Source organism: Carex rostrata, chromosome 12 (assembly GCF_964058835.1).
Source record: "Carex rostrata chromosome 12, lpCarRost1.2, whole genome shotgun sequence".
NCBI classification, from domain to species: domain Eukaryota; kingdom Viridiplantae; phylum Streptophyta; class Magnoliopsida; order Poales; family Cyperaceae; genus Carex; species Carex rostrata.
The window spans coordinates 9,528,690-9,552,104 of NC_135929.1; the positions used below are offsets into that span (position 1 = coordinate 9,528,690).

Consider the following 23,415-nt stretch of genomic DNA (forward strand, 5'->3'; position numbering starts at 1 on the left):
TTTTGCTAAGCATGAATCATGCAATACGCTTTTGATTGATGGGCCAGGTCAAAATTATTATACATCGGATAATTGTTACCAAATCTCTAAAAATAATATAAAGTTAGTGTTAGTACTTAATATTGATCCAAGCAGGAGAAACTTGAACCGATTGTAAACAGGCTCAATTTATTTATTGTTGATTTAATTTGATTGGATATTACAAATGTGAAAAAAAAAATCTGGCAAAATTAATTTAGCTATGAATGTATGACAAGTTTGCAACATTTTATCACGTGCTTTAAATTTGAAAATGTGTTTCTCATTGTTTAACTTTGGGAGGTCAAAGTGTGAACTAACTTGAAAGAAGCTGCTTGGCATGTGGAACCAATTGATTGATTTATTTTTTATTTGTTTGTTTTATATGCAGAGAACTGTAGCAAACACTTCTCTCCAATTAATTATTTCCTTATAAAAATAATTTGTTGTGAACACATTTTTATAGATGCAAATGACAACAAAATCAAAAAATATGTTTAATAGCTATAAATATTTAGAAACAAGGACTTGTACTGAAGTTTGTTCCTATATAGTGTTTTCCTACCTAATGTTAGTGTTGTAAATAATGGTATGCGGTTGTCGGACGGATAAGGTACTGTCAAGTGATTGATTGAGAATAATCAGTTATATTCATAAATAATCGTCTGATTAGTCGGAAAAATTCATGGTAATTTGATGACCGCCAATGACTAACTGGCCAATTAATTGATCTAAACAGACGTTTTTTACAACACTGCTTAATGTATCCCCAAAGAAAATTTTAAATTTTAAAATAAGCTAATTCATACCCAAAAAAAATCTTATGTTGTGCACATTTTGAACACTAATAAATATTTAAAATAATAAAATTATATATAATAAAAATAAAAAACTTGTATTACTTTAATTATTTTGTTACATCTTAGACATATCAAATATTTCTTTAAATGACAAGATCAAACTGGAAAGTAAACCATCTTTATGTATTTATAATATTCTTATTTGATTTGAATTTTAAAAGTACATGTGATGCTAATAATATGTATTTAAGACGAAAACAACGCAACACGGTGGAAGTCTCTTTTACAGGTGCATTATTTTTGTGGACAATTAATGAATGGACACGTAAGCATTCAAGAGCATGAGATTATAGAAACTTTTTGAATTTTGACAATTATTGTCCATAATTAAAAACCTTGTTTGTATCTTATTTTCCAATCATGCAAGTGGGGTTCATTATTCCGTTATCATTAAATAAGCATTTTTTTTGGAAATTTTTATTTATACCATAATCTAAATAAAAAAACACTGAAATTGGGAAATTTGAAAAATATCAGGGCATCCAATTCAATCTGCAACCCTCTAGAAAGCCCCATTCTTAGGGGATCGTAGATTGAATTGGAGCCCTAAAAAAACCTAAATTTCAGTATATTAGAGTGTATTTTTGAGTTTATTTTTTAGCTCCAATTCAATTTGTGCCCTCCAAAAATGAGGATGCAGATTAAATTGTTTATGTGGACAATTATTTATGTAAACAATTAATGAAGGTACACGTAAGCATTAAAGAGCATGGGATTATAGAAACTTTTTGAATTTTGACAATTATTGTCCATAATTAAAAACCTTATTTGTATCTTATTTCCCAATCATGCAAGTGGGGTTCATTATTCCGTTATCATTAAATAAGCATTATTTTTTCGAAATTTTTATTTATACCATATTTTGAAAAAAAAAATAAACTAAAAAAACACTAAAATTGGATAATTAAAAAAATACGAGGGCCTCCAATTCAATCTGCGGCCCTCCAAGAAGGCCTCATTCTTGGGGAACTGCAAATTGAATTGAAGCCCTCCAAAAAACCTAAGTATCAGTATATTATAGTGCATTGTTGATTTTTTTTTAGGCTCTAATTTATTATGAGCCTCCAATAATGAGGCTGCAGATTGAATTGTTTCTCTGGACAATTATTTCTGTGAACAATTAATGAAGCTACACGTAAGCATTCAAGAGCATGAGATTATAGAAACTTTTTGAATTTTGACAATTATTGTTTCCCAATCATGCAAGTGGCATTCATTATTCTGTTATCATTAAATAAGCATTATTTTTTCAAAAAAATTATTTATACCATATTCTAAAAAAAAAAAAAAAAAAAAACACTGAAATTGAGAAATTTGAAAAATAGTAGGGCATCCAATTCAATCTGTGACCCTCCAAGAAAGCCCCATTTTTAGGGGACCGTAGATTGAATTGAAGCTCCCAAAAAAATCTAAATATCAGTATATTACAGTACATTTTTGAGTTTTTTTAGGGGGGGGCTCCAATTCATTATGTGCCCCCAAAAATAAGACTGTAGATTGAATTGTTTCCGTGGACAATTATTTTTGTGAACAATTAATGAAGGTATACCGTACACGTAAGCATTGAAGAGCATGAGATTATAGAAACTTTTTGAATTTTGACAATTATTGTCCATAATTAAAAATCTTATTTGTATCTTATTTCCCAATCATCAAGTGGGGTTCATTATTCCGTTATCATTAAATAAGCATTACTTTTTTGAAATTTTTATTTATACCATATTTTGAAAAAAAAAAAATCCAAAAAACACTGAAATTGGATAATTAAAAAAATACGAGGGCCTCCAATTCAATCTGCGGCCCTCCAAGAAGGCCTCATTCTTGGGGAACTGCAAATTGAATTGAAGCCCTCCAAAAAACCTAAGTATCAGTATATTATAGTGCATTGTTGATTTTTTTTTAGGCTCTAATTTATTATGAGCCTCCAATAATGAGGCTGCAGATTGAATTGTTTCTCTGGACAATTATTTCTGTGAACAATTAATGAAGCTACACGTAAGCATTCAAGAGCATGAGATTATAGAAACTTTTTGAATTTTGACAATTATTGTTTCCCAATCATGCAAGTGGCATTCATTATTCTGTTATCATTAAATAAGCATTATTTTTTCAAAAAAATTATTTATACCATATTCTTAAAAAAAAAAATCAAAAAAACACTGAAATTGAGAAATTTGAAAAATAGTAGGGCATCCAATTCAATCTATGACCCTCCAAGAAAGCCCCATTTTTAGGGGAGCGTAGATTGAATTGAAGCTCCCAAAAAAATCTAAATATCAGTATATTACAGTACATTTTTGAGTTTTTTTTAGGGGGGCTCTAATTCATTGTGTCCCCAAAAATAAGATTGTAGATTGAATTGTTTCCGTGGACAATTATTTTTGTGAACAATTAATGAAGGTACACCGTACACGTAAGCATTGAAGAGCATGAGATTATAGAAACTTTTTGAATTTTGACAATTATTGTCCATAATTAAAAATCTTATTTGTATCTTATTTCCCAATCATGCAAGTGGGATTCATTATTCTGTTATCATTAAATAACCATTCGTTTTCTTTGATTGATGTTTCTATGTAGATACTTCTCTTCAAATGGATATTCCATTTGGAGCTTCACAAGTTGTAGATTATTTTTAGCAATAATGATTTCTATAATTAAATTTTGACATGACATCAATTAGGTAGTAAACACACTTAATATGACAAACAATGGGGATATATTGTATTCACAAATCAAAAGTATATATATAAGTTCAACTACTATCATAAGCCCAAATTTTTTATTTATACCATATTAAAATAAAAATTAAAAAACCATGTTTCTGGAAAATTTCAAAAACATCAGAGTCGTCAATTCAATCTGCAACTCCATTCTTGAAGAGCCGCAGATTAAATTGCCCCTCCCCCCCAAAAAAAAAATGCACTGTAATTTACTGATATTTAGGTTTTTGGGGGACCTCCAATTTAATCTACGGGTCTCCCAAAATTGAAGCCGCGGATTGAATTGAATGCTCTGGTAATTTTTGAATTCTTCAATTTTAGGGGTGTTTTGATTTTTTTTTTAAATAGTATTAATAAAAATTTCGGATTATATGCTTCTTTATCTTGAGCATTCAAAATAATTGGCTACCAACATGACATAAAATTCAAAATATAATAAAATCAGAATTGAAATATACAAAAATTGGAATTTTGGGGGAAATCAACACCGTCGACATTTTGACACCTCATTTTCTTTCATATAATTTTTTTAGGAAAGTTGGAGGTCAAGATTTTATCTCTGAAATACAGATTGGTACAACTGTTTAATTATTTTTTAAAATAAAGATGAGAAGCAAGTTTATATTTTTAAATATTTAAAAAAAAATAATCCAAATTTCAAATATGTAATATCACATTATCATATAGATTTCATTTCAACCATAAAATTTCTAGAATGAGTGTTTAAATTCATTAATTTAATGAATAGTTATCTAGATAACAACGTAACCTTTTCATTTATGTTAGAATTATGAGATTATATCTTTGAACGGAAGAGCAAAAGTTTTTAGAAAGAATCAAGAGAGATTAAAATGAAAATAATTAAATAAAATAACCATTAAGGTCATGTAATACTTTTTTTTTCCTTTTTGTAAAAAAGAAAGAAAGATGAATGTCAGGTCTTTAAATGTGAACCGAGAACGAGTAAATTGTAAAATAAAAATAAAAATCCTCTTTTTTTAATTTTTTTTGTTTTCTCTCCGATTGGAGAATTATGTAAGTATATATTACCAACAAGACCTAATTTAAGCCCCACAATTAATTAAACCTTAGTTTAAAATAATTCAATGTGAGACACGAGGGGATTAATTAATTAATTATTGGTGGTAGAGTACACTGATTAATCAAATAACAGTATCAGCAAATTAAATATTGCATTTCCTACATTTGAAAGTTGAACAAGAGGAAGAAAAAAACCAACAACCAATGATAAATAAATAAAAATGAACAATGAAAAAAATCCACCAATTAAAATATTCCCAACATTTCCCTATCAAAGACCCAACCAAAACATAAATTATTGGAGAAAATCTTTTAATTATTGCTTCAAGCTCCAACTACAAACGCTGTCAATCATTGAAAAAAAGGCAGTGAGCTGAGATATAATCCATCTATAAACCAACACATTAATTACTTTAATTTGATGGCACTAAGTTCGCCTTAATGAAGAGGCAAATGCTTGTATCCAATAATTTGTTTACATTTAATGCAACAATTGTGCCGCTTCCGTTACGCATTTGTTGACATTAAGGTGATCTAGAGATATCAATGATATTTTTTTATCTATTTATCTGATCTTTATCATATCCGAAAAAATAGATAAGAACAAGATTTTTTTTTGTTTTCATTAACTTATCGAGTACAGATAAGGGTAACGATTTTTTTCGTTATCTTATCTATTTTCATATAAGATAAGTTTTAGAATGTTTTGGACTGGCCTTTTTGGCACATTTCAACATTAAGGTACATGATAAAGGCGACATTACAAATAGTTGACTACTAAGACAACATGACTTATCTGAAAGGGCACATATCATGTACAACGTCGTATAGGTGGCTGGTACTTGAGCCCTGTGGAGAGAATATAATAGGAGGTTCTTCTCGAATAAACGGAAACCATCATTAGCTTATTGAGTGCGAATAAGAGTGTCAACTTTTTCCGTTATCTTATATGTTTTTATATAAGATAATTTTTAGAATGTTTTGGACTGGCCTTTTTGCACATTTCAACATCAGAGTACATGATAGAGGAGGCATTACTGAGAGTTGGCTACTAAGGCAACATGACTTATCTGAAAGGGCACATATGATGTACAACATCGTATAGGCAGCTGATACTTGAGTCCTGTGGAGAGAACATAATAGGAGGTTCTTCTCAAATAAGCGGAAACCATTATTAGCTTATCGAGTACGAATAAGGGCACCGACTTTTTTCGTTATCTTATCTGTTTTTATATAAGATAAGTTTTAGAATGTTTTCGACTGGCCTTTTTGCACATTTCAACATCAGAGTACATGATAGAGGAGGCATTACTGAGAGTTGGCTACTAAGGCAACATGACTTATCTGAAAGGGCACAGATGATGTACATCATCTGTGTAGGCGGCATGTACTTGAGCCTTATGGAGAGAAGGAAATAGAAGATTCTTTTTCACATAAGCGGAAGCCAATGATCAATTTAATTAATGATACCAACACACGATATTTTCCTCTGGATGCAGAGTATTTAACAATGGGCACATGGGTGCAGTATGATATGGAGGAAATTATTGTGCCCTTCTGGACGCAATTGGGACGAGTTAATTAGTTGTATTTTTACTAAGTGACTTATGATTCTTCATAAAATCATTTTTCTTACTTTTGTTTGTATATGACTTCTCGACGCAATTGGGACAGTATTTCGCTGCCGACCATAAAAAAATATATATAATTTTTTTTTGTTTTAAAAAATATTTTATCAAAAGTACAAATTGAAATATCAATAGCATTTTTTTATCTGTTTATCGGACTCGTACCGTATTTGAAAAGACAGATAAAGATAAATATTTTTTCCGTTATCATAACAAATACGGATATGAAAAATACCTCAACCCGACCCGTATCATACCCGTTGACACCCCTAAAGTGGTATATAAAATATTTTTTAGATACTAATGAAGTCATAAAATCTGAAAAGTGGGGGGTGGGATATAGAAAAAAAAAATTAATTCATAAAATCTGAAAGGTGTTCCAAATAAAAAAAATAAAACAAATTGCTAAAACTATATATACATACACACAAATCAGTTTGATTGTTTATGATTTTTGAGATGACCTCTTAATTGAAAATATATTATGGAGCTCTCAAAACAAAATTTTAAGAATAAGGCTAGGGTGCTACATGTAATATAGTGATATGCATGCTATCATTTTAAAAATTTATTAGATATGTTTCAATAATAAATCCAACTTGTTACAATCGATCTACTTCACAAGTAATGTATTTACATGTAAACATTATATATTTTTTTAATTTATTTAATATAAAATCAAACCGTCAAAAAATAAAGATTTCTAAGTTAATCTTAATGCATTAATTTTTCATTATTTTTTTACCACTTGACTTTATACGAAACAAATGCAAAAAAATATAAATTTTATATGTAAATGCATCACTTGAGAAGTAGATATGTTTCAACAGCTTGAATTTGTCATCTGAAGTCTATTCAATAGTTAGATTTTCAAAAAAATAGCACGTCAAGTTACTATGTTATAGTTAGATTTTATTATCCTCTTATTCAATTCTAAAATATCATGTGTCTTAGTTATACGCTATTAGATTATCTAATAGAACATGAGATAAAGAGTTAAAATTGTCAAATTATCTCGAGTGTGATATTAGATTTTAAATTTGCGAGTGTGAGCATAGAATACGGACTTTTCCAAAAATATGTTGATTTATTTTATTTTATTTTAATGAAATCTTTAGTAGGTTATTTGTCTGCAATTTAAAAAACAAAAATATTACTATTACTATTACACTATAGACTTATATAACAAGTAATGGATACATTAAGCTAAATTATAAAATTATAACATAAGAGAACCAGTTTTTGATCTAGTGACAAAAATATAATGTTTTTTTGTATGTGAGATCATAATTTCAAAATTTGAATAAATATTTTTTCGAAATATTAAATACTTTTATTGTTTTATTTCAAACCTTTCACTTTAAAAAAATAGAATTCTAATAAGAGGATATCCTAAAAAAAAAATGTTTGGACTCCAATTTGGGTTTAAAAATGCTCAGAGTCAAGAGGAAAGGAATATTCTTCAATTGATGGTAGCAGCAAGTTACAAGGGTTAATTTTTTTCCTTTAACTCAAAATACAAAAAGACAAATTTTGAAATTGATGTTTGTGTCCCACATTGCGCCAAAAATGGCAACTTGTAGCTCCTTTTTGTTTTTCTCTATACAAATTAACGGTGGCAAGCTGATTTCAACATTTCTTTTTTTTTCTTTTTTTTTTATGTTGCAGAAAGAGCTGATTGAAATAATTCTACTTAAATTTATTTATGAAAAATGAACTTCAATATTATAAAATTTCTATTTTCTATCCTAACTTTTCTTTTATTTATTTACTTATTTTACAATTTATTTTTATTTATGTAAAACTTTTAACAAACGACAATCAATTTAAGAGGCTAGACCTGCATATTTCTGTCAAAATAAATATCTCCATGAAAAATGATTGTACACATGTAACATGATCAGAATCTTTTTTTTTTTTTTGTGTAAATATAAGATAACCAAAATAGAAAAAAAATTCTATCTCAAAAATAAAGAAACGTGTAACATGGAACTAAAATAAAATAAAAACCAAAGAATTTAATAACCGTCAATTCTATCTCAAAAAGAAAAAAAAATTGACAGGTTCTGAGTGTGACTAGTGTACAATCAATTACAAGAAATACAAGAAACAAATTGCAATAAAAACAAAGAAAAAAAACGGATGGAACATCAATTTGCTTTATTTATTTATTTATCTTTTTGTCCTCGCGCAAGCATGCGACAATAAAATATTCCTCAAATTCTCTGTAAGTTTGAATTTGTATACAATATAAATCTATCTTAAAAGTGTTAGGTGTTACATATAACATATAACATAAGATCTTCTGTGTTAGAACTTTAAAAATTAATCTTAGGTCCGGTCATTCACTGTTTTTGTGAGAGAAAAAAAAAAATCAATCTGAGTGAATTTTTTTTCCCACGCGTACAGTGTTTCGGTCATTCAAATTTGACCCGTTCCCGTTTCTGTTCCCGTTCTTGTCTGACAGCAGAACAAGACCTTATGAATTTCATACTTCAATCTAGATAGCTCGGTAAATTTGATATATAATAAAAGAGGAGGGTTCAAATGCCTCCATGTTTTTGTGCCTCCATAAGGCCTCCATCTCTCTCCATCATTTTCAAAGTTCAAACAGTCGATCCGAACCGCTCAACCTAACCTCCATACTAAAATATGTTTGGAGACCAAATTTTATATTTTTAGGAATTTTTTTACTATTTTTTTAGATAGGTAAAAAAATATTGTTTTTAGATGGTTCAGATTTACTGATTTTGTACCTATCTAAGAAAATAGTAAAAAAATTCCTAAAAATATAAAATTTGGTCTCCAAACATATTTTAGTATGGAGGTTAGGTTGAGCAGTTCGGATCGACTGTTTGAACTTTGAAAATGATGGAGAAAGATGGAGGCATAATGGAGACACAAAAACATGGAGGCATTTGAACCCTCCTCATAATAAAATTATAAAATATCAATTTTTACTATTTTTTATCTTTTTTTTGCGCACGCATGTGAGAATAAAGTATTACTCAAATCCCCTGTAAGTTTGAATTTGTATACAATATACATCTAACTAGTGGTTTGCAAACGGGTTACCCGTGACCCGTTCCGGGTAACCCGTTAGGGGTAACGGGTAGGGCGGGTAGACGGGTAGGATGGGTACGGGTACAACCCGCAACGGGTAGACGGGTAGTTTTCCCAAAACCTCTACCCTACCCGTTTATTACCCGTACCCGTTGCGGGTTGACGGGTACGGGTATCCCGGGTACGGGCGGGTTTTTTTTTTTTTTTCTTTTCTGTTTTTTCTGAATTTTTATGCTTTGAGATTCGTGCCAAGTTAAAGGACATATCCCGAAGTCCGTTTAGATATAGGAGTCCGTTTTGAGATTCATGCCAAATTAAAATTAACGACTCAGATCTCATTCTACTCAGTCAGGTATTGCACTGGATCTGAATTCTATAGGGGTCAATTTGAGATTCATGCCAAATTAAAATTGACGGCTCAGATCTCATTCTACTCAGTCAGGTATTGCACTGAATTTGAATTCTAAAAGTAGGCCGCCAAAAATATTTTGAAATTCAAATTTTGAAACGGGTCGGGTACGGGTAGGCGGGTAGACGGGTACGGGTAGGCGGGTCCGGGTAGACGGGTAAACGGGTACGGGTACAACGGGTTTTTTTTCAAATTGGGTTGTCCGGTCCGTTTATTACCCGTACCCGTCTACCCGTCTACCCGTTTGTACCCGGGCAACGGGTACGGGTACCTCGGGTAACGGGTACGGACCGGGTAAAACGGGTTTAGCAAAACTCTACATCTAACTATAAAGAGTAGGCTTAGGTGATATGAATAATATAAGATCTTTCGTGGTACGGCTTTAAAAATTAATTGTATAAATTTCAAATTTCGATTTAAGTAGCTCATTAAATTTGTTATATAATGAACTTGTAGAATATTCATTTTTACTATATTTGAAATTTTTTTACTATTTTTTATTGTTTATGAAATATAACAAAAAATAATCTAAAACATTGGCAATTCACTTAAGAGTGAGTAAATGGTACTATGCATAGCACAGATGGGTCCGTACTACAGATCAATATCTTCAGTTGTAAAATCTTAACGGTCGATTCATCATCCAAAAACAATGATTTTCTACCTATACAAAAAATAGTAAAAAAAATTCTTAAAAATGTAAAATTTGGTCTACAAGTACATATTCATATGGAAATCATGTTGAACGGTTCGCATCGACTGTTAAGATTTGAAAACAAAAATATTGAACTGTAGTACGAACCCATCCGTGCTATGCATAGTACCATAGACTCACACATTTACTTATATATGATGAGAAGGGATCCAATTACACTCTCCATTTTCAAAGTTTTCAAATTTCAAACAATTAATCTAAACCATTCAACATGATGGATATATTAAAATGTGCTTGCATATCAAATTTTATATTTTTTTTTTAATTTTTTATTATTTATTAAGTATTTTACAAAATTGTTGTTTTCAGACCATTGAATGTTTGTACCCTCTTAATAAATAGTAAAGGAATTCAGAAAAATGTAAAATTTCATCTGCAGGTAATTTTAATACATCCATCATGTTGAACAGTTTGGATCGACTATTTGGACTTTGAAAATATAGAATGTAATCTGGTGTCATAAAAAAATGTAATTGCATCTGTCCTCATATATATATATATATATAGAGAGAGAGAGAGAGAGAGAGATGGGCTATGGTGCATTGCAATGCATGGAGGGGTTTGTGCATTGGACCATAAATCTAAAATTCAAAATCCAAATGGCCGATCCAAACCGTTCATCTTGTTCTCCATATTAATATGTGCTTGGAGACCAAATTTTACATTTTTCTAAATTTTTTTACTATTTATTAAGTATTTTACAAAATTATTGATCCAACGGTGGCTTAACAAAACAGTAAAATCAGCAGCCACCGTTGGATCAACAATTTTGTAAAATACTTAATAAATAGTAAACAAATTCAGAAAAATGTAAAATTTGGTCTCCAAGCACATATTAATATGGAGAACAAGATGAACGGTTTGGATCGGTCATTTGAATTTTGAATTTTAGATTTATGATCCAATGCACAAATTCCTCCATGCATTGCAATGCACCATAGCCCATCTCTCTCTCTCTCTCTCTCTATATATATATATAGACACACACATGGATGGTTAAAAGATGACCACAAACAGCAAAAATTCCCTGGGGCCTCCTTGACCTAGTATAGCCATATAGACCATAAACCCAAAACAAGATGGATTCATGGAATGAAATAAAAGATAGATGGATGTGACGAAGCAGTACAATTGTGTGTGGTACTTTTTGAGATTGATTTGTATCTTGTGGCCACAAAAGGTTGATGCTTAGCAGGGACCCCTTTGCTGAGTCAGCATGGCATTGGACTAGAAGATAAGCAACAAATGGCCAACCAAAACATAGCTCAGCCCCAGGCCCCAGCTACTTCCTACTGCCTACTGAGGTATTAGTGCACGCTTAAAGGGGACACGGCAACTAATAGCCGTTGGCTTCCCATTTTCCTATGCGTCACCCATTTTTTTCCTCTTGGCTGAATTATATGTAGCCACATTTATCAGAAATTTTTACTAATACCACTGTTAATAAATAAATAAAACATAATTTATGGATATTTCAGAAATACCAGGACCTTCGAGTCAATCTGCGGTCCTAGTCTTGAGGAGTCGTAGATTGATGTTGAGACTCCCAAAAATACACTGTAATATACTGATGATGTTTAGGTTTTTGAGGGGCCGCAGATTGACTTGGAGACTCTGATATTTTTTTAATTCTCCAATATCAGTGGGTTTTTTTTTAATGGTATTAATAAAAATTTTGGCACATTTATTTGAAGGAATTTAATCACCTATAAGGTAACATAATATTTTTGTTTAGATCCGGATTGTCCGATTAGAATTCGGACAATTAAAGAGGCTATGTACATTTTATTTCGAACTGGATTGACTTAGATTTTGATCGAACGGTCCGAATCTGAACTCAAATATTTTTTTTACCTCAGAGGATATGGACTCCGTTTAAAGGGGTCCAGAGATGGCTAAGCTCTCTATGATTCGAAAAACTTATAAATTTGAATCCAAATATATCACAAAATAAAATTGGATATTAAATTTATGTCTTAGACCATATGTACTGAAAAAATAAAATTGTATATTAAATTTATGTCCTTCAGAAATTTTAGTTATTGAATATTCAGTCAAAATTGGATATTAAATTAATGTCTTTGACCATATGTACTGAAAAAATAAAAATGTATATTAAATTTATGTCCTTCAGAAATTTTAGTTATTGAATATTCAGTCAAAATTGGATATTAAATTAATGTCTTTTAGAGATGTGGAGAATTCTTCTTTGACCATATGCACTAAAAAATAATAATAAAGCATAAGAATAAGTCAGATAAAATATGCTATTTAATTGGTGTTGTGCACTAGATAAAATTGCAATAATTTAACAAAAGTGTTATGTTGTAGCGTCAAGATTTAAAACAGAAGTTTTTTATTTTATTTTTTGAGATAATGTATGCTTAGATATTCTAGTTCTTTAATATTCAGTTGAATATGTTATAAAAAAAAAATCTACTTAGATGGAATAAAGTATGTAATTATTGAAAGGTATATGTAATTTGATGATGATTTTGACAAATTTAAGTCAGCTGAAATTCGAGATCCATGAACAGTATTCTAAAATCTCAAACTCAACCGTCCAACTTTTTATGTGCACGCATCTCAAACTCGAAACAACTGATTTTTTCTGTGCATGCATCTCGACAGATGGATTCGAAATTTCAGAGATTTCAGAATTATTGTTCATGATCTCGAATTTCAGCATATTTGAATCCGATTTTGACCCATCAAATTGTACCAAGTGACAATATGTAAAGTGGTGGCTTTTGAGGGGTCTACCAATAATTATTAAAATTATGTTGGAACAAAACAAATTTAGATGATGGATTAACCATAGAGTTTGCTTTTATTGAAAGAGCTTTTTGGCATGGCATTTTTATGATTTGTACTCCATCATCTTTTAAAAAAGAAAAAGAAACCTATATTTTGGTGGAGGAAGCACTTTCATCTTTTATAGGAAGCTTACTAATTAAGTTTAGCAAGGAAGAGATTATACTCAACTATACACTATTGGTAAATGATATACATTGAATTTTGATACAAAAATTAAGTAAAATAAATGTCATTTTATGATATGTAAATCAAATATAAGTCACACTCTTTTAAAATTTATATAAAAGTCACATTTATTAAAACCGTACATATTTTACATATGATAAAATTTAAATGACAATCGGCGTAGGGGTATAAACAGATTGTATCCGTATCTAATTTTCAGATACAGATTCGAATACGGATGGATATTATCTGATCTGTTTGCACCCCTAAATCGTACTGAACTTTTTAATCAATATATAATTATATAAAAATAAAAGCTAGACCTTTATTTTTCCTAAAAAAAAAATGATGGTCCATTGTCAACCGATGGAATTTGTCGAAGTAAATTACGCTTAAAATTTTCATTTCACAAAGTCTTATAGTAAAATTTTCGACGTCAAATTCAACAGTTGAAAAATTGCCCCATTGAATGTAAATATTTTTTTTAAAACTCTTCTAGAATTAAAAAAAAAAATGCTTCCTGATTAATCCAGAAGGTATTGTCTTTGAGTTGAAAAAATATATTTTTTATTTTTATTTTTCCAAACTTTTTAAAAAATATTATATTTTTTTGGGGGTTGAATTTGGAACAAAGCTTGGACCGGGAATTATGCAAAACTATAAGCCTGTAAATAAATAATAATAATTTTATTAAAGAAGACTTGGGTGGGACCCACGTGATCCATTGCCACATTTAGTTTCAACTTTGCACCGACCATCTCAGTTTATTGCCTTTTTACGAAGAGAATTGCTAAAGCAACCCCAGATATTTATCCCACAAGGATGATAAAAAAAATTAAATCAAGCAAAACCGAATTTTTTATTAATATAAAAAAAAAATTCAAAATCTATACTCTGCTTGACAAGAATTCAAAAAATGTTCAAACTGTGAATTAAAATTTTGCAATTTTGGATGTACTTCCCGCAAATACAATTCATGGTTTGGAATAATTTAGAAAAATAGGCCCACACCTGCAAACGGTTTGGACAATTTTTGAAATCTTGTCAAACAGAATGTAGATTTTGAAATTTATTAATATATTTGGATATTAATCAAAATTTCGGCAAGCAAAAACTATTTGCAATTAAAACCATAAGAGAAGACTATAACTCGTTTAAATAATCTTTACCAAAAATTTATCTTAAATTAACACAAAATCAAATGAACATAATTGACCTTTTTCAAACAAATTTATTTTAAAAAAAGCTCATTAACCAACATCTACATGCATTTTTATATAAAAATATGCACACCTATCATTATCTATCTATACTAGATCCAAAATAATTATAAAAAATAAAGTCAAGTAAAAACTATTAACTATTTTAACAAGAAGACTATTGAGACTTTTAAATAATATTTGTAACACATGTTACTCTTCATCCAAGTAAATTTGGTAATTTACACAAAGTCAAATTAACACAATCATTCTTTTTTAAACTATTTTTTAATTAAATCCTCATTAATCCAACATTTTTTTTGAATAAAAGATGTTCCTATCGTTTTCTATAAACAAATAATTTTATTACCTTATAAATTGAATTATAATTCTTATTTTGGTGATATGTTTTAGTATTGTACTTTACTCAATTTAGCTTAAAGACAAATTTTAATATTACCACATAACTATATTCTTGCTAGTTTTTTTTTTTGTAATTTTAAAACACTGTGTTTTTAACTAATAAATGTTTATTAAACGGGGAGTATTTTTTTTCTTATTTACAAGATTATATTACGAAGCTGTAATAATTGTTACATGAAATATACAACACTAGACATCAGGCACGTTTTTTTTATCGAGATAAAATTATATTAAACATATTTATCTACTTCTGTGGCGAAATGACGGTGCAAAGCTACTACTTAGAAAGAGGCTCTAATCGCAACACGTATTATACAAATGAGATCTTTAAGTTCTTTATGTCAGCGGTCATTGTTGTAATTTAAAAGGTAATGAAAATGACTTGTATCTTACAGTGACAATTAATGTAAGAAAATATATCAAAATCAACATTATATATAAATTATACAAAAGCAATAACTCAATAGTAAATCAAACAGAACAACTGATGTTTCTTTGGTTACCACGTCAATGCCTTGAATTTGGACCTTACCATTTCTTTATGCAAATTTAAAGATTACCATATGTGTACCGTAGTTTTCAGCTCAAATTTGTTCAAATTGAACTGAAATAGAGGAAAAACTCTTGTGCAACACTGTGGTGGGAGTAATAAGAAGAACCACGATACAAATGTGCTAAGTTTTGAAAATTTTAAAAATCAATGATAATATCATAATTTTGAAATATTGAGGTGGTAACTAAAAAAATTCAGGTTTTTAAATTTAAAACATACAATATAAAAAAAAAAAAAAAGTAGTTGAGTCAAAATTTGGGTGATACTTCTAAATCACTCCGTTTGGTGACATGAATCATTTCTCATTATTTCAAAGCAAACTTTCAAGCATATCCATTTTCAGTAAAAAAAGATCAGCGGTAAATAAATCTCACCTACCTCTTAGCCCCAAAACAATGAAAACATCAATTTGTTATTGAAACCTTCAAAAAATTTCAACGGTAAAAGAAGATTCCTTCCTGGTTCCTCCAATTAATTTAATTTAAAATAAAATGAACCATATCCTCGAACTCACGCAAAGCACGCAGCCAGATCCGGATTTAATTGTTAGGCCCTGTATTTGCTAATTATTACACATCTGCCATTGCAATAATGTAACCACACGTGATTGAAATTGAGGGTATTACCGTCCTATTGATTAGGTCTGACCAAAACAAGCCGCAAAAGGTACAGCCCTACCAGATCAGATATTGATTTCTATACAATTAGCCTTGATTGATTGTGAAATTACAGAAAATGCCATTGATACGCGGTGCAAAGCAAAGGGTGGGATTGTCCACATGACAGAGAGAGAAAATATCTTTGCCTGCAAGAGAAGGCAAAAATATTGTACTTTTTCAGTAAAGACCTTAATATATTGAGATTTTGTAATCACTTGTTCTGTTGTTCACCAAAGATGTCTATAGCAGTGTTGTAAATAACAATATGCGGTTCGGACGGACAGAGTACTGCCAAGTAATTAATCAGGAATAAGCGGGAATAATCGGCTATAATCGGAAATAATCGGTTGATTAGTTGAAAAAATTCATGACGGTTTAGTCACTGCTAACGACTAATCGGCTTAAACGGACATTTTTTACAACACTAGTTTATAGCAGTGTTGTAAATAATGGTATGCGGTCATTGGACGGACAAGTTACTGTCAAACAATTAATCGGGAATAATAAAAAATAATCGGACATAATTGGGAATAATCAATCAATTAAATAGAAAAATCCATGATGGTTTGGTCACTGCTAACAACTAATCAGCCTATTAATCAACCTAAACTGACATTTTTTTACAACACTGGTTTATAGGATGAAATAATTATGGAAATTTTAATATATTAAACTTAGTATATGTGCCATTTTGCTATTATAATAGTAGCTTAATCACCAAGATAAAATTAACCTGATATAGTTTATCAACATGTTTACAAATATTTAAATCCATTTAATAAAGCATGAAAGGTCAGAACTTTTTAGAGTATTTGAAAATGGTTTGATAAACAGTAAAATATAATAATTTTCCAGATATGTCACATTTATTAAAAAAATATATTGAATTTAAATTATAAGTTCACTTGTGATGATTGTTAAGATCGTTAATTTAATTATATGTGAATTATAACTCTAACTATAACAAATTGTATCCGATTTAGTATTTTAAATGCGAAATCAAGGAGAAAAATAATACAACAGAATTTAATTGTTCTATGTTTTAGTGTTGTAATTCCATAATTTGGATAAGTTGAAAGAAAATTTGAGACAACTTAAATAGAGGAAAATCTTTGTGAAAAGATAAAAATTTGATGAGATATTTTATGTAATAATGGAAGAAAATTTCATATTGATCTTCCTAATTAAGTCTTGCCATGGTGCAAATTTCAAAAATATCATTAATAAGCAAATAAAAAATAGTAATTATTAGACAGCTTCTCTAATCTCTCCTTTAATTCCGCTATTTATTAGATAATGGATAAACTCTAAACATAACAATTTTTAAACTTTGAAACAATCTTATTTTACCGTTGCTGTCCCAAATTTGTTAAATCAATGACTGTGCAAAAATGTAATAGTTATCCGTAGGGGTGTTTATTGGGTCCGGTTTAGTTGGTTTTGAACCGAACCGAATTAGTTTGGACTAAATGGTTCGGTTTTTTTGGTTTAATGGTTCAGTTCGGTTTGCTTTTTAAAACCAAATTATACCTTTGGTTCGTCAATTTGAAAATTTTTTAAACCAAAATAACCGAATCGATCGAACTTTTATATATTATAAATTTGATCAAGATTACCTCAGTTTTTAATACCCTGGTTTATTTCTTAATCAATTGCTTTAAATACTTCAGTTTATTTCTTAGTATTCTGATTTATTTCTTAATATATTTCGGTTTATTATAAATCAATTGTTTTAAATAAAAAAAAATATATTTCGGTTTGAACCAAACAAACTGAAATAAAACTATGATTCGGTTCGGTTTAGTTGTAGTATCAAATCGGTTCGGTTTAGTTGTAGTACCAAATCGGTTCGGTTCTATTTTTGAAACTGAATTATAACTTTGGTTTGCCTAGTTCGATTCAGTTTCAACCGAACCGAACTGATGAACACCCCTAGTTATCCATTCAAAATGAGAAAAAAAAAGGTGTCTTATGTGATAACATAAAAATATATGGGCATATATGTAAAATTAGGTGTTACCCGGAGGCCGGAGGTACTTATATATACAAATCCAACAAATCAGACAGAAATAATAAAATAAAATAAAATAAAATAAAAAATAAAAAAAGGAAAAAGGAAAACCAAACACCACTTGTACTCTTCTCGATTCCTCTTCCTTATAAAAGAACCCAAACTGCTTCATAAAAAAACCTCATTTTATTGCTTTCATTTTTCACTAGGTAGGAAGCAGGGTCTCGGGTCTCTCTTTCCTTCCTTCTATCTTTTCTCAAACAAACAGATCTCTTTTTTTGACTGAGAGGAGCGGCTATGGTGCTTGAGCAGAGTCAAACTTGGCGTTTTATCTCTCTATGATCGATTTCTCGCGAAAAATTGCGAGCTTTGAGTGCACGCGGGATTGCGTTGCTGTTTTATGCTTTGCTGTGGGCTGGAGAGACTCTGGACTTGTGATAAAAAGTAGAGGTAGATGGGGAAAGTGTGGATGAGATAAATAACTTGGCGTAATTTGTTTGAGTACAGTTTCGTTTTCGATTTCAGAGGATTTTTTACTGATTTGAGTTAGGCGAAAAGGAAAGGAATTTGATTGGAAATTTATTTGGGAGAGAATATGCAACAGGATCAGCGAAAAAAGGTACCAACTTTAGATTAATTTCTCTCTAATTTGAACTGTGTTTGATTGTGTTTGTGTGTCTTTAACCTAATTCGAACTTGGTTCCCTAAAATTTCCCAATTCTGAACATATTATTTCCTACAATTTGAATAAAATTATCACAAAACCACATTCTACTCAAACCAGAAGCAATTTATTGTATCTAAAGTTACTAAGATCTTCTGAATTTTTTTTTTCAGAGTTCTCCTGAGAGGGAGTTCTTCTCAGGTTATACTGATTCAAACCGGTACCAGATTCAAGAGGTTGTTGGGAAAGGCAGCTATGGTGTCGTTTGCTCGGCAACCGACTCCCAGACTGGAGAAAAGGTTGCCATAAAGAAAATTAAAGACATTTTTGAACACACCTCGGACGCTGCGAGAATTCTGCGAGAAATTAAGCTGCTTCGGATGCTGAGGCATCCGGATATAGTTGAGATAAAGCACATCATGCTTCCACCGAGCAAGAAGGATTTCAAGGATATCTATGTTGTCTTTGAACTCATGGATACCGATTTGCATCAGGTTATCAAGGCGAACGATGATTTGACCAAGGAGCATCACCAGTTCTTTCTGTACCAGATGCTTCGTGCCTTGAAATATATCCATACTGGTAATTTGAACTGTGATTGTTGTTGGGTCATGATACATGATGTGGTGCCTATGCTGCTTATTGCAATTAATTGGCATATTTTGTTTATTTTTTGTATTGGATTTTTGGTGTTGTGCTGACTGAACTGTTTTTTTGGTGCAGCTAATGTTTATCACCGTGATTTGAAGCCAAAAAATATATTAGCAAATGCAAATTGCAAGCTCAAGATATGTGATTTTGGTTTAGCGAGGGTGGCATTTACCGATACACCCACAACAGTGTTTTGGACGGTATGTCATATCAATTTATTTTAATTTATTCTTTTTCTAATATAATTCTCATTTTTTTTAAATTATAAATACTTTCGAAACAGTTATAAATGCTACCTTTTTCTCTTTTTCAGGATTACGTTGCAACCAGATGGTATCGAGCTCCAGAGTTATGTGGATCATTCTTCTCTAAGGTACATTAATTTTCTCCTTGTAAAATTGTTGTTAAAATATATTTGTCAATGCAGAGTTGCAACCTCCTTCACCAGTCCTTGTCAAATATTTTGATAAGTTGGTTAACCTACCATTAGTAAAATATAACTTGGGCGAGAAGGGTTCCAATACCTCATGTTTTTCATACCTCATCATACCTCATACTATATCTTTATTTCCAAAGTCCAAACTGTCGATCCGAACCACTCAACATGGATATCCATACTAAAATATGCTTGGGGGTGAAATTTTATAATTTTTGGAGATTTTTTACTATTTTTTAAGATAGATACAAAATCACTGTTTCCGGACTGTTAAAAAAACTGTGATTTTCTACCCTTCTGAAAAAATAGTAAAAAAGTTTCCAAAAATTATAAAATTTCATCTCCAAACATATTTTAGTATGGATATCATGTTGAGCGATTCCAAATCGACAGTTCGGATTTTGAAAATAAAGATATAAAATATGAGGTATGATGAGATATGAAAGGTATGAGGTTGGAACCCTCCTCAACTTGCGCACTAATTGCCAAAAAGAATTGCTTCTTTATGGTACAAAGAGTTTCTGTATCTCTCCTTTTTATGTTGTTTCAGGAAGCTATAAATTTAATTGCTGTCTTTTTTAAACTGCAGTATTCACCGGCAATTGATATTTGGAGCATTGGTTGCATCTTTGCTGAGATTTTGACTGGAAAGCCTTTGTTTCCAGGAAAAAATGTGGTTCACCAATTGGATTTGATCACCGATCTTTTGGGCTCCCCTTCCTCAGATACTATTTCAAAGGTCTAATACTATGTCTGGATTAAATCTGCTAAGGTTGAAATCACTAATAGTTTTCCCTATTTTGACTGTTCTTAATTCCAAACTTCTTCGATTTTCTTTTTAACAGGTCAGAAATGAGAAGGCAAGAAGGTATCTCAGTTCGATGAGACGGAAACATCCAGTACCATTTTCGCAAAAGTTTCCAAAGGGAGATCCGTTAGCTCTCAATCTCTTGCAACGACTTTTAGCTTTTGATCCCAAGGATAGGCCGACTGCTGAGGAGGTGACATATATTATTACTTTTTTTATATTATTTGTGTTAATTTGTTTTGTTATGTTTGTCAGCATAATATCAACATATCAGTCTTAATCATCTCTATGAGAATCAAACTATATTTTTCTTTCTTGCGTCTTAATAATTCACGTTGGAAATAATTTAAAATTAATTTCTTAGAATTAAAGTTTTCACAAATATAGGGTCAATAAAAATTTGATTTTTTTTTTCTTCTCTGAAATATCAAATGTGAGGCATAAGGATGACAGTATCTGTCATTTTTTTAGCAATGTGGGATATATACCATTTCTCAACTCTAAACAGAACTTCTTGATGAATACTCAGGCATTAGCAGATCCCTATTTCAAAGGCCTGTCGAGGGTGGAGAGGGAGCCATCATGCCGTCCGATTTCAAAAATGGAATTCGATTTTGAACGAAAGAAAGTAACAAAAGACGACCTTAGGGAACTCATATTCTGTGAGATACTCGAGTACCATCCTCAGGTGCTGAAGGACTACACTAGTGGCACCGACAGAACAAGCTTTCTCTATCCCAGGTTTGTTATTTTTACTAATATATTTAATTCTAGTTTTCAGCCTGTATGACATAATAAACAATTATATAAATCCAGAGCACTTGATTTTCAATGTGTTGAAATTACTAATTGAATTAAAAATATATAATTTAAAATTGTGTGTATTTAACCTTTTATGCAGTGCTGTTGATCAATTCAGAAGACAATTTGCAAACCTGGAGGAAAACGATGGCAAAAGCATGCCTGTTGCTTCTTCAGATAGGAAACATGCTTCTCTTCCGAGGTAATACTCGTGCACTGGTAATTTTAGTGATAAGAATTGTCTTCACTTCACTTTTGAGTTTAAATTAAAGAACATCTTTTTCAGATCAAGTACTGTCCAGTCTGCTTCGATTGCTCCTAAGTCAGAACCTTACGCAGAGAGAGTGCCTAGAAGTATTTCTCGGACTCCAGAGGTGCCTCAGCGGGTCCCACCTGGTATCTCCACCCACCGTACATTTTTATTTTGGTTTTTCCTCTAGTCTGCATTCAACCAATATAAAATCGAAGATAATAGAAGTAATAGAAAAACAACCTTATTTTTCCGGAACTCAAACCAGCATCTAATACAGTTTTGATACTGATTAGTGTTAAAATCGGTGCATGCTACCTATAGTAGTATGGCATATTATAAAACCATATTACTATAGAACCGTACTGTATAATGTTAAATTTGGCGCACTAACCAAACACGCCTTGGGGTCATTATCTCACTATTCCTCTTGTCTTTCCAGGTATACCAGGAAGAACAGTGGGGCCCCCAGTTGCTTATGATCCGAGACGACTGGTAAGAAATTCGTCAGCAGCTCCACGTTTTGCAACCGACTCTTCTGCAAATGGTGGCCAGCATAAGGCGCCAACACAGCATTTTGTGGATATGAGATCATCTGCCCCTGTCTATCTGTCAAGTGGGCCTCCAAAGGTGGGCCCAAGCTTCATCCAGGCAGTCTCACCATTCGATCATATGGCTGTGAGTGCTGGTGTGCAGACTGTTGGGGTTATTCATTATGGCGTTTCTAACATGTATTAGAGGAGAACAAGATCGGTTCCGTTTATTTTAGTTGGGTTCGGAGAGGGTTTCGAGGGGGGGCCCGGTTGTTTTGGTTGGGGGGGGGGGGGGGGGGTTTGTAATTGAGGGTCGGCTGATTGAAAAGTGTCACGGCTTTCATATCATTGGAATTTGAGAATCGAGAGCAATGTCGGTAGCATTCGAAGTTGAGGATACTTGATGCTCGTCGAGTTCGAAGGGAGACAGATTGTGTGAATTATTTTAGTTAATTTATTGATGCATAATTACTTAGGGAAACAAGAAAAAGCTACAAAGGCAAATCACATGTATTCTCTTTTTCCAATACATGTTGTTGCTACATTGTTTCTTCTTTTAAAATGGAAGAATTTTATGTCAGTTGCATTTGTTAGTGAATTTTTACGGTTGCTTGACGATAAATTATTGTTTGCTTAATTTTTATTGCCTGTGTTTATTTCTCAATTGTATAGCACCTTTAATTGCCCTTGTTGTCATGCAATAAAAGAGTTATACTTACTCTCACTGGACGGTTTGAGATTAAATCTCAGCCGGTTTGGAATTCGGGCTTTGAGATTTGTACAAAGTTAAAAAGAATGGTTCAGATCTACTAATTGTAAAAGAAGGTAATAGAGAGGATGTGAATTCCTTTTAGCTTAGCTTCGCGAGAATTAACAAGCGCTAGTTTAAGCAAAACAATGCAATTGACCATGTTTAGTTAGCTACTTGTATTATTTTAATTTAAATTTAAATTAGTCTGGAGGAGAGAGATATTGAGAAATGAATACA

General features: G+C 31.1%; 1 protein-coding gene across 1 annotated transcript; it reads left to right on the forward strand.

Annotated features, from left to right (window-relative positions):
• The first annotated feature begins 18,361 nt into the window (after positions 1-18,361).
• LOC144562621 (mitogen-activated protein kinase 7-like) lies at positions 18,362-23,007 on the forward strand. The gene is made up of 10 exons (XM_078311825.1): positions 18,362-18,903; positions 19,122-19,530; positions 19,672-19,799; positions 19,913-19,972; positions 20,625-20,774; positions 20,881-21,036; positions 21,373-21,584; positions 21,745-21,846; positions 21,931-22,040; positions 22,337-23,007. Exons 1-10 carry the CDS (start codon positions 18,880-18,882, stop codon positions 22,630-22,632), a joined length of 1,647 nt encoding a protein of 548 aa, XP_078167951.1. The 5' UTR covers positions 18,362-18,879; the 3' UTR covers positions 22,633-23,007.
• Positions 23,008-23,415: the final 408 nt, after the last annotated feature.

What these genes read in the sequence shown, in the direction of transcription:
- LOC144562621 (XM_078311825.1), top strand. Translation starts at nt 18,880, where the DNA reads ATGCAACAGGATCAGCGAAAAAAG. An exon ending in GTGGATCATTCTTCTCTAAG is followed by an intron (nt 19,973 to 20,624) that starts GTACATTAATTT and finishes TTTAAACTGCAG; the next exon opens with TATTCACCGGCAATTGATAT. An exon ending in GCCTCAGCGGGTCCCACCTG is followed by an intron (nt 22,041 to 22,336) that starts GTATCTCCACCC and finishes TTGTCTTTCCAG; the next exon opens with GTATACCAGGAAGAACAGTG.